At 33.9% G+C, this 11,379-nt stretch overlaps 1 protein-coding gene across 2 annotated transcripts in view; it reads left to right on the top strand.

The window, feature by feature from the left end:
* Positions 1–9,407, top strand: part of LOC130641438 (ubiquitin-conjugating enzyme E2 T-like) — a 49,637-nt gene extending 40,230 nt beyond the window's left edge. The window contains exons 1-7 of one of the 2 annotated variants that reach the window (XM_057448241.1): positions 90–345; positions 4,669–4,700; positions 4,801–4,870; positions 6,929–7,034; positions 7,307–7,405; positions 8,007–8,096; positions 8,873–9,407. In XM_057448241.1, the coding sequence (XP_057304224.1) occupies positions 230–345; positions 4,669–4,700; positions 4,801–4,870; positions 6,929–7,034; positions 7,307–7,405; positions 8,007–8,096; positions 8,873–8,959 (600 nt within the window). In that variant the 5' untranslated portion in view covers positions 90–229 and the 3' untranslated portion in view covers positions 8,960–9,407. Of the gene's footprint in view, positions 1–89; positions 346–4,569; positions 4,701–4,800; positions 4,871–6,928; positions 7,035–7,306; positions 7,406–8,006; positions 8,097–8,872 lie in introns of those variants that run through there. The other variant, XM_057448242.1, reaches the window with a different exon arrangement.
* The last annotated feature ends 1,972 nt before the right edge of the window (positions 9,408–11,379 follow it).

Genomic DNA, 11,379 nt, shown 5'->3' with positions numbered 1-11,379 from the left:
GGTGGATTTCAGTTGGACAGCAAATTTATCATTCAATGAGTTTCAAAGTCACACAAATATTTCTGTAGTTTTCAGAGTTTTTTAAGCATTAATTGGTAATGTGCAATCCTCTGTGATGCTGCCCAATCTTAGGACACTGCCCAATCTTTGGACATAAAAATGCCTGGTCTTAAGAATGACTGGCCGGTCTTAAGACTGTGTGGGCCGTTAAAAGATTAGGGAGGAGACCATGCTAGGCCTGCCCATCTTTAGACGCCTTTTAGATTTTAAAGAAGGGATGTGTCAGCTTTGTTGCTTGCAAGACCCTACAAACATTCTCAGGTACATTAAAAAATTATATTTCGGGTATGTACACAAAAAACGAATTTGCCAGTACTGTTGAATTGGGAAGATGCTTTATCCAAAATGCCATTCCGTGGTTTAAAATTAACTCTTATTCAAAATACTTCGGCATTAAATATGGCTTCCTTTAGCCGCACTTATTACCCAGATCCCCGATTTACCCAGATTTTATTGTGGAAGTAGATATTTGGGTAAAACAGGAAAGAAATGTTGAATGATGATGTGTTTTTTTGGAAGAAATTTATTTACATTTTTTACAAAACCATTTCCTTCGTGACAAAGCTTGGACATTCGCAATGTTTGCACTTTTATCGTGAAACCACTCCATGCACTTTGAACATTCCACCATTTCATTGTCCGTATTGTATGGCATACGGCAATCGTAATATATTTCTACCAAATTTTTTTTTCGGCCTTAAAGTTCTCTTTCTTGCGCGTAGCTTACTTGGAAAGGGAGTCATTTGACCAGCATCTAGACATGACAGAAGGTGTGGACGAAGAGAATCATTGCCATATATCTTATCGCATGCGTTTTCACCGAATGCTAATGAAGTAGCAAAAGCAATCGAAAACAGGCCGCAGTCAACTCCATTTTTCTGTTGCTGAACAGGCATAACATCGATAACAAGTTCTTCTGATTGGCAGTAAGAAAAAGCGGTAATTTGATTTGCAACATCTACGGAAACGTTTCCACTTGTCAAGCTATCAAAAATTTGGCAATACCTGTTGTCAATTTTGTTGTTGTTGACATTTGCCATGCATATCCAGTGCAAAGAACCAGCATGAAGCAACTGGATGTAATTTTCTTCGTATTTCACGATGTCAAAACTTTGCGTCTTCCCTACAACCGTGTCTTGAAATCCTCCTATGGTAGGGAATTGGGACACCAAAAGACTCTGTGCGATGTTTATTGATTCGTCAGTTAACATTTGTTTGTTAACAATGGCACTTCTTTCTTCTTTAGAGAAAAGTAACTTCCTTCTTTTCGGCAAAGGAGTGTCACACTCAGACACATGTGTTATCATAACTTCGTCATCTTCAGGAGTGTCTTCGTCCTGTGGTAGTTAGATAGATGAGCAGAAAATGGTCAGACTAAAACGGCAAAACGAGTAATGGAAAAATAAATGCGCTTACTTTGAAGTCTGGGAAAAAGGCGATGTCACGAATTATCATTTTTGCTGGACAACCAAGTTTTTTCGAATTTTGAACCATAAACCGAGCCTTACTGTATACCTTGCGATGTGTTTGAGAATCCTATAGATAAGAGAAAGGTTATTATTTTTCCTTTCTTTTTCCTTTTCAGATTTCAAAGCAAAGGTAAAACATACTTTTCCTTTGATTTTTTCATCCTGTATTTTCTTCTTTTTTAATATGCCATGATCTACGCCGTGCGTGCAATCTAGCGACTTTTTTCCAACAATCACAAAAGGAGTTCCGGACCAAAGGATTTGTTGGGGTGACTCCTTGTTCTTGATATCTTCGAAGAGAATCTTGTGATTTTTTAAATTAATATCTAAAAAATTAAGTTAGTAACACACACAAAGATTTTCTTTTTTAAAGAAGACTACTGCTTTTTGTTTCTCTTGGTCAAAAGATCAATTTTTTTTATTATAACTTAAAACTCACCATCAACTCCGAATGATTTATCTTTTTGATAAACAGAGAAATGGGATAATGATTTTATCTCGAGATTTCTAACTGCTATATCGACATCTTCCATGGATTCGAATATATATTTCTGTTTTTCTTTACAATCTACAAAGTATCCGGTGGAAAAAAATTTTCGATTTTGATTTATTTCTAGCTTTTATTTTTTCTTTATAATATCCAAGAGTAATAAAAAAAAAACTTTGACAACTTACCATCTAGATTTTCATTATTCGTTTTATTTATTTCCATTATTGAACGATGATTACAGTTCGAAAGGTTTTATTTTAGTTGAAAACTTCAACGGTATACAAAATCTCAAAAACACGTGCGTGTGCCTCCAGCAGGCTTTTTCCGCGAACTCCTGCTAAATGCGCACCCAATGCATTTCGGTGTATTACGCAACAATACGTCATATTTGAATTTTGGACACAGTAAAAGTCGTAGCTAGCTAGCTGTAGCTAGCACTTATTATACATTTAGCATTTATATACAGTTTGTAGTAGCCAAATTTTAAGATTTTTCCCCAGTATCAATGTTTAAACGTCGTGCTAACACGTTTCCAAACATTGATAATGGGGGAGAAGGGAAGTAGGAAAGGATTATACTGTACTTTTTGTAGCTTTCTGCAAATGTTTATTGACTGGGATTGTAGCTGGTAACTTCATTGGATGAGAAGTTTAGCCAGCTAGCTAATATGGTGCATAGTTTACATCGTATAATTTTTTGGCCTTTCGATTTGCCAAAATTTTCATTGTTCTCTTTGTTTTTCACAGTTGTTCTAAGATTGGACATGTACGTCCATAGATTGGGCAGTCCAGTCTTAAGATTTGTCACTGTCAGAAGATTGGCCTGGCCATCGTATTCTGCAACAGTTAATTTGGTAGGGCTTGGGAGTTATGTATCCTTTATGTAACACCATCATCTTCATCATATAAAATTATTGCATCGCTAATATTGTCAATCTTCAAAAACCAAAGGGTTCGGTGTGGCAGCTTTGAATATGTCACTGTTCCCAAGATCAATGAAGTCCAAGGAGGATTCCTGAACTTTGTAGTCATAAAGCGGTTGGTAGTGACCATTATTGTGCATCATTTTATGATCTCTTTGCAGCTGAACAGCATAACCTACTACAACCTCTTTGCCTTGGCGCACCTGTGTGGTCGAGTAATTTGATGTGGGTGACTGTTGAGTAGTGTTGGAACGCTTTTGTTTCGCAGCTTGTCTTGTTTTTTCCTGCTAAACAATGGCCAGCTGGTGAAATTCTGGATGTGGAGTATAGTGTAGCTCTATATGACAGAAAAAAGTTCTCCAAAGCTTTCTTTCCATTACAACCATCCACAATGGTGGTTTAAATGGCTTTCTTGAGAGAGCGGTTGAACTGCTTTTCCTCGCCATTGGGTTGTGGGTGATATGGTGTTACTCTTTGATGCCTGATTTTAAATTCAACAATCTGGTGCTTAAAATAATAACTTGTTATTTGTGGGACATTATCTTTAGCAAGCTTGTTTGAAGGACAACATCCACAGAATAGTTTTTACATTTTTTGATATATAATTGTGGCAGAATCAACTTGATGTAATAATTCGACCTTCAGATGTAATAATTGACACATACTAACAAATTTTCTTCTGGTGGGAATGATCCACATAAATCACTACAGATTATTAATCATGATTGGTTTGGCATCATGGACATGACCAGCAGTGTGTGTTTTTCAGTGGGCTTAACCATTTGAAAGGCATGGCATGACTTAAAAAAATTGTTTTGTATTATTGTTCAGGCCAGGCCATTAAAATTCTGAGTGTAATGGTTTTTTTTATTATAGATACATCAGGAAACATCGCCATAAAATTTAAAAAAACACATACAGACACATTGAAATACAACTAAAAAATTTTTAGTTTTTTTTCACCGGGAGGTTTTATTGTCAATCAGGTTGGTGCACTTTGCAAATCTGCTTTTTGGAGACTGTCTGTTAGTTGTCCAAGTTTTTTCTGCATTGTCAAAGCTATAATGATGCAGAAATAATATTGGTCAAGTAAATTTTGTTGCAAACACATAAAACATGCAAAGTTACAAAAAATGTTGCAAAAACTCTGCAGCAGGAATTTTTGCAACATTTTTTTGCAGCAAAAGTGTAGATGGCAACATGTCGATGGTCATGGGCTCAAGCAACATTTTTTACTGCAACAACATTTTGTTTGCACCTAAAAAATCTTGCAGGTTTGGGAATCTTGATTTAAATTTTAACAATTTTTAATATGTTAGTACAAATTTTTTGTAAAATATGCATCACAATTATATAGGTGACCATAAAGAATACTTGGGCGGGAAAGTGTATTCAGACTTGGAGTAGACTAATAAAGACTAATAAAAACTTGAACCAGGCAATTTTGAGTTCAGAATTAACATTTCAAGATTAGATTAGAAGAAGGTCATTAAATACCCTGTTCATTCAATTCTTTGGAATGGAAAATAGATGTTAAGCTGAGAATGAGGATTATACAATGATTAGGATGATGATAAAAAGTGTTTTGATGCAATGGGTTAAATAATTCTTCAAATTTGTTAATTTTAGTGATAATTTTAATTCATGATGAGTAGAGCACAAATTCGTATGAAGCAAGAGTTACAAATGTTGAGCAATGATCCACCGCCTGGAATTTTTTGTTATAGCGTTGACAACAAAACTACTCACCTTAAAGCTGGTACATTTTATATTTTACATTTTATATATGTATATGTTCTACTCCACATATTAACTAACTTAGTATTGTTGTTTTTCTTTTTCTTTCCATACCATTTTAGGTATCATTGGCACTAGTGACACTCCTTTCGAAGGTGGATTGTTTATGCTAGATATTGTAATTCCTGAAAGGTACATTGTTTCTTTTATTATATTCATATATTCTTCTTTTTTATATTCCTCCAGACTCAATTGATTTTTCTTTTTTTGCTGGGTTCACATGGACAAAAAAATGGTTTGAGGGTCTTAAAACCAAAACGAGAATGCGTAGCTCTCTTTAGACCCTGTATATATATATTTAAGTATGTTTTAATAAACATATTTAATATTCACAGAATAAGAAAAGATGAAGAGAATAGCTCTCTTTTTTTCTTATTGTGCCCCATGTTTGGCTGCAAATACACATAAATTATCCCTTTAGAATAAGTAACACTATAATTTTCCTGCTTTTAAAGCCAATACTCATGACTAAAAATATAACAGGCTGCATTTAGCTTAATAAAAAAGATTAAGAATCAAAGGCAGAATTGTCTTTAGACGTTAAAGATAAATAAAACCTGTTCACATTAAAGTAAAACTATATTTTGTATTTTAGCACCAAGTCCTTAAAACGTTGTCCATATGTAAAAGCAGCTTTCCAATTTTAACTACCCCTATAATCTACCATTTTAATCTTGCCTGAAGTTTCTATTGTTTTTGGTCAAAATTTCTTATCTTTGAACCTATCTAGCCACCTTCTACCTCAAGGTTGGGGAACTTGAGCACTGCTGGATAATTAATTTAAATCTCTTTTATATGGACCCATTTTGATATCTTAAAGTTGAGTGATCATTAGTTATGGCCATTTGATGCCATATCATTAGTTCACCTTCGCTGCATCACCAGTTTGGGTCCCTCAGAGTCTATAGGGTCAAGAAGTTCTTTTTCAATAATTTACTTTAAGCCATAAACAACCAAGTAGATTTATTATTTTTTTTTAACTATTACGCTGAGAAATTTAAAAATTTTTCCTTAATGTTCAAGTCTCACAGTTAATTTCCATTATTAAAGTCTTCTTGGTAAATTTGAACCTTACTAAAAATAAATTAGAATTTTACAACTTGCCATGTGGAAAAGAAAGAGACTGCAATTTATTTTAGTCTATTATATTGAATATTGAAGTACTAAAAAAGTCAAGAGTTTTCAAAAACAGCAATTCCTGCTTACAAAAAACTAAAAAGACTCTTAGCTTTATTTCCGAACAAAAGCAGACCAATTCTGGTAGCTCAAGGTTAATGCATATATTTCACATTTGGAATATTTATTTAGTCTCTAAATGCTTTAAAAATACACCATTTTATTAATAGGCCTGGAAAAAAAAGACCTTTGAAACATCTCTGTCAATACTTTGCACTTTCCCTTATGCTGACTTCTAATAGTTTAGTGGGATTTTTTTAAGTACTGGCTCATGATTTATTATGTCTATTCCTTTATTTGCAAACATTTTTTTTGAAAGTAATCTTTGAAAATCGCAAAACATACCTGGACTTTTTAGTTAATATGTTTAAAAAAGACCTGGACAGACCTTGAAATTTGTATTTAAAATTTGCTGACCACTCTCAATCAGGTTTTTAAACCGTGACATAACATTAAGATAACAGACATTTCAAATAATAAACACGTTTATAATGCTACTATCCCTGCCAAAAATTAGTGCGAAAATTGAAAAAAAAAGGAAAAATTGCCTATCCTTATTTCCTCACATTTTGTTGTTGGGAATATTGACCATGTTGGTTGGTTTTAGACTGCGCATGCCTTAGCAAGGACATTGAAACCTGGTAAGGAACATGGAAATTCAGCTATTGGCAGAGATAGTGTGTCAAGAATTGCAGCTTACTACGATTCTTACTATCTCAGTTTTAAGCAGTTTTTTAACGTTAAACTTCTCTCTACTGCTGTGTTTTTTTTTGTACTTCATTTTTTAACTGTTTCCTAACATTGCAAGAAAAATTGAAAGAACTCCTCTCTACCGCTATATGTATGAATACTGTAGAAATTTAGCACTAAAATACTCAGTTTCAGGCCTTTTTATCCCTATGATTTATTATTACTTCAGTTGTAAGATTTACCATCTTCCACCATGTAAAAAAAAACCCGTAGTTATAAGTCAGATTTTTTTTGAGAGTAAAAGATAACCAATTTTTTTTTTAGATATCCATTTGAACCACCTCTGATGAAATTCATCACACCTATCTATCATCCCAACATTGATTCTAATGGACGAATATGTTTAGATTTGCTGAAGATGCCACCAAAGGTATACTTCATAGGTTTACAAATTTTTTCACCAGGAAGAAGTTTGCTTCTTTTTTTGGCACTTTGATGAGTGTATATGGTCTTGCATGTGCAGTGACCAGAGCGAGATTATACAATTAGAATCAACGAATTGGCCTTTTTTCTGATTTTAAAATAGTAAACATTCTAATTTCGGAGTGGATACGTCTCGATTTTTCCTCCTAAATTGTCCTGAATACTCCTGGTTCATGTGTCTCATTGACTCATTACAGTGGCATATTCTTGTTCTCATAGGGAGATTGGAAGCCCGCTTTGAATATTTCAACGTTGTTAAAATCTATCCAGTTACTGATGAGCAATCCAAATTTTGACGATCCTCTGATGGTGGATATAGTAAGATATTTAAATGGTTTTTTTGTATTTTGCTTCTTTCTTTTCAGCAACGTAGAGAAAAATCTTCTCTTATGTTGTGTTTTTTTGTGAATTGGTTAATTCTAAAAAAAGACCCGTCAATTTTAGGACATTTTTTGGACTTCCTGAATTCATGTGGATTTTTAACGTATAATACAATATAAATGTCTTTGTCTCTAGTATTATTAGTTTAGCAAAAGGATCATTCAAAAAGGTTTTGACAAGCTATTGATCCAATTTCCCGGTTTTTTGGATTTCACCCAAAAATCAGGAAGAATCGGGTTTTCGACGTTCTTGCCTACGATATATGTAAAAATCGGAAGATATGTTAAACAACTTTTATTAGGATACGCGAAACTTCAAACAGAATGTCAAAATCTGATTAGAGCTAATGTAAGCAGATTTTCCTTTCGAAAAATATTGTAACGGTTTGGTTCTGCTTGGGAAAACCTGTCAAACGTTAGGGCGGCGGCAGGATTTGCCCCACCCTAGGTCATAATATTTGTGAAAAATCCAGGACCGAATTAAGAGCTTTAAATTTAATTGAAAACACATTAACACATCGCACTGTATTGCGTTTTAGGCAAACGAGTTTCGAAGCGATAAGCGTTTCTTTAGAGAGAATGCGAAACTTTGGACGCAAAAACATGCCATGGAAGACATTACTAATACGGTGAGTTTACAAGAGTGGGAATTTTCCCAATTTCTTTGTTTGTCTCTCTAGTAAAGCTTTTCTGATTTTTAAACTTTCCATGTTGTCAGTAAACAGCGTCCTTGGAAATACTACAAACAAAGCATGCTTCGTTGTTTTGTTGCTTTTACATGTTCTTTAGTTGCTGTTCTTTCTTGGATTTGTGGCGAAAAGTTGTGTGATCCCATTGAACGCCTTTTAAAATTTAAAATATGACTATTCGCTAAATATTCACGCCAAAAATTCTCAAATAATTAAAAGATGTGAAATATTTAGTTTACAATGTAACTTATAAGATATCCCTATATGTTTTTGCGTGTAACACTTTCTATCCCAGGGTGAACATCGCTTTCGCTTTATAAAGTTTCTACAATCATAATAAGATTTCGTTAGGCGAATGTTTCGTATATATTTGTCGTGCTGTTATTTTTGTTTGGCTTTTGGGTCAACCTATTAAGCAGTTTGAAGTTGGGGTTGAACTTTCAATTTGCTACACATCCTGCTAACAATTCCTGTAATCTTGCTACTTTTCCTTTATCATTGTTTTTTTATGTATGCAACATCCATATCATTAGGAATGCAGAACGCTACGCATTGTGAGTTGCAGGGACTAGTAGTTGAGCATATAAATAATACTGCCTTTTACAAGTGACGTATCTAACGTTCAAAATTTTAGTAGCAAGAATAGATGCCTAATCCACTTTGCTCTTGTTTCTATCTACATTCAACATGACTTACTGTTGTTTTTGTTTGTTTAGGAGAACAAGTCTCGTAAAAGAGTATCCAATGAAATAGAGGATCCAACTGTAGCAAAAGCGAGAATGATAAACGATCCTAACGGTTGATAATTCATTTACACAAAATGACCGTTATTACAGAAATTATATTTATGTATAAATATGGTTTTGTAAATAGTTCTTACGTGTACAAAGCGATGTTTTCACTCGGTGCGGTAAACAATGATTACAACCAATTTTGCGGTGGCCCGCTACACATGAAAAGTAGGATGAACAGACGTATAAACAATAAAGGAACAACTGTGGTTGAGAGGAACAAAGGTGCGGATAATACAAACAAAAAGTCGTTTTATAGATAAAATTTCGAAATGTGCAACGGCGGTTAGTCGGAAAAAGAAAGCACACTGGCCGCATAGACACAAAAGAGATACCGTAAATGGCTAAAACACAACCTACGCGCATCAAAATGAAGATAGTTCAGAAAAGATTGCTAGAACGAAGGAGGCTAAATACTCGCAGTAATAAGGCTTTTTAAGAATAGATTGATATTCCACTAGGTAATTTTTCTTATTATCAATTATAGACTTTCTATATATCTATTTTTTTCTTTAGAATATCAAAAGAAAGTTTTAAAAAAATCCTAAATCTCGAATTTTATAAGAATTTGTGAAGTCTCTAATCTCAATCCAAAAACTAAGTCAATCGAAAACAGTGCAAATTAAAAATTTTATTCTGCCATCATGAAAGGGCTAAATTTGCTCTTTAAAGAATTTTAAACTCCATAAGAAATTTGAACAGCTTGTGTTTTACATTGCCTATTAAATTACAAAGATTGATGGTTTTAGTTGACTTCATTCAAATCTGGTAAAAATGCTTAGCTAACTCTCAAAAAAAGAACAGTGCTAATGAACATGTCAAAAGCTTACGATTGTTTCCCTCGTAATCCTTTGATTGCAAAATTTGCTGCCTATGGGATATCAAAGTTTGAAGTTTTTGCATAGTTACCTTTCAGATAGAAAAGAAAGTTTGTGTTAACTCGTCTATTACTAATACACCTTTCCCGAATTTAAAATTATAATAATTATGACGTCATCCAAAATTTTATAATGGTTCTGTGCTCTTCAAATAAGGATATTTCGATAGAATATCAAATTATCATGAAAAAATTGAAGTTTTTAGAGCAATATAATATTCTGGTTGGATTTTATTTAGATTTGAAGAAATTTATTATTTTAAAAACGAGGCTATTCTTAGAAAGCTCGGCTATATAAGGGGTTTGACCGTAACTTTCAATTCGCAATTAAGGCACTTAACGAACAGAAATATTTATGAAATTAGGTAATTTGTTCTACCTTTTGCTGAGGAACTTAGGGATAAGAATCATTTTTAGTATCGACCTCTTTATTTGATATAGGTGAATATTTATCATAGCACATCCGTATTTCATTCTCCACAGAGAATGGTTCACCATGATCAGACCTCTGATCATGACGGGCGAGTATAATGCGTGTAAGTCATATTGAAGAAGAACTACTTTGTTCATCACTAACATACTGCCAAGCAGCGAGCGGGATTCATATGTATACACACCATCCGGATAAACTATCTGAGTTTATCACTAACATATTGCCGCACGTGGTGTAGTGGGTTCGTCTGCGGCTCCCAGTTCTGGGGACCGCGGATCGAATCCCGCTCGCTGCTTGGCAGTATGTTAGTGATGAACAAAGTAGTTCTTCTTCAATATGACTCTTTATTTGAGTTTAACATAATTAGGACATTCAGGAAAGGTCAATTGGTTGAGAATTTTATAGGTGTTCCTCAAGGCTACATTCTCGCACCTATATTATTCAATGTATTTATAAAACAAGATCTTCTGTAATTTGCGGACGATAACCCAATGTCACATGAGGTTCAACCATTGAAAACGTTCTTCTTTAGCTAAACTCTGACATTCCTTTATTGTGCATTGGTTTAGAAGTAACAAGATGGCGGTAAATCCAGTTAAACCTTAGTTAATTTTTCTTGAGATTTGGGATAGAAAAAATATACATGTAGATATTGTTTCTATTTCTAAGGCTGTTCGGTTTAATTATTGATAAAAAATGAAATTTCCAACCGTATGCTCTTGATATTTGTAAAAGGTCAAACAAGCTCGTACAAATACGACAGTATCCTGATTTAGCTAAAGCTGAATTGATTAACAATTCGTATATTATCTTATGCTTTAACCCATTAATTAGAATGTTGTTTAGCAAAGATGTCAATAGTCTTGTCACATCTACTCAGGAGGTCCTAGCATCTACTTGTTGCAGAGCACTGCGTACTGTCTAGACGACATTTTCAGCTTCTTATGAGGATCTTCCTAATGTTAATACAGCAATACCTATCCATCAGAAAAGCCTACGTATTTCCATGACTGAAGTATTTAAGTCCTTAAACGGCCCCAATCCTGAATTTATGAAGGAGTGTATCTCCCATCATCAAGATATATTACCGTGTTAAATGATTTAATATTCAGCCAAGTCTCG

Source organism: Hydractinia symbiolongicarpus, chromosome 4 (genome assembly GCF_029227915.1).
Source record: "Hydractinia symbiolongicarpus strain clone_291-10 chromosome 4, HSymV2.1, whole genome shotgun sequence".
Lineage (NCBI taxonomy): Eukaryota > Metazoa > Cnidaria > Hydrozoa > Anthoathecata > Hydractiniidae > Hydractinia > Hydractinia symbiolongicarpus.
Note: the sequence above shows the minus strand (reverse complement) of the source record. Positions and strands in the feature narration are given on the sequence as shown.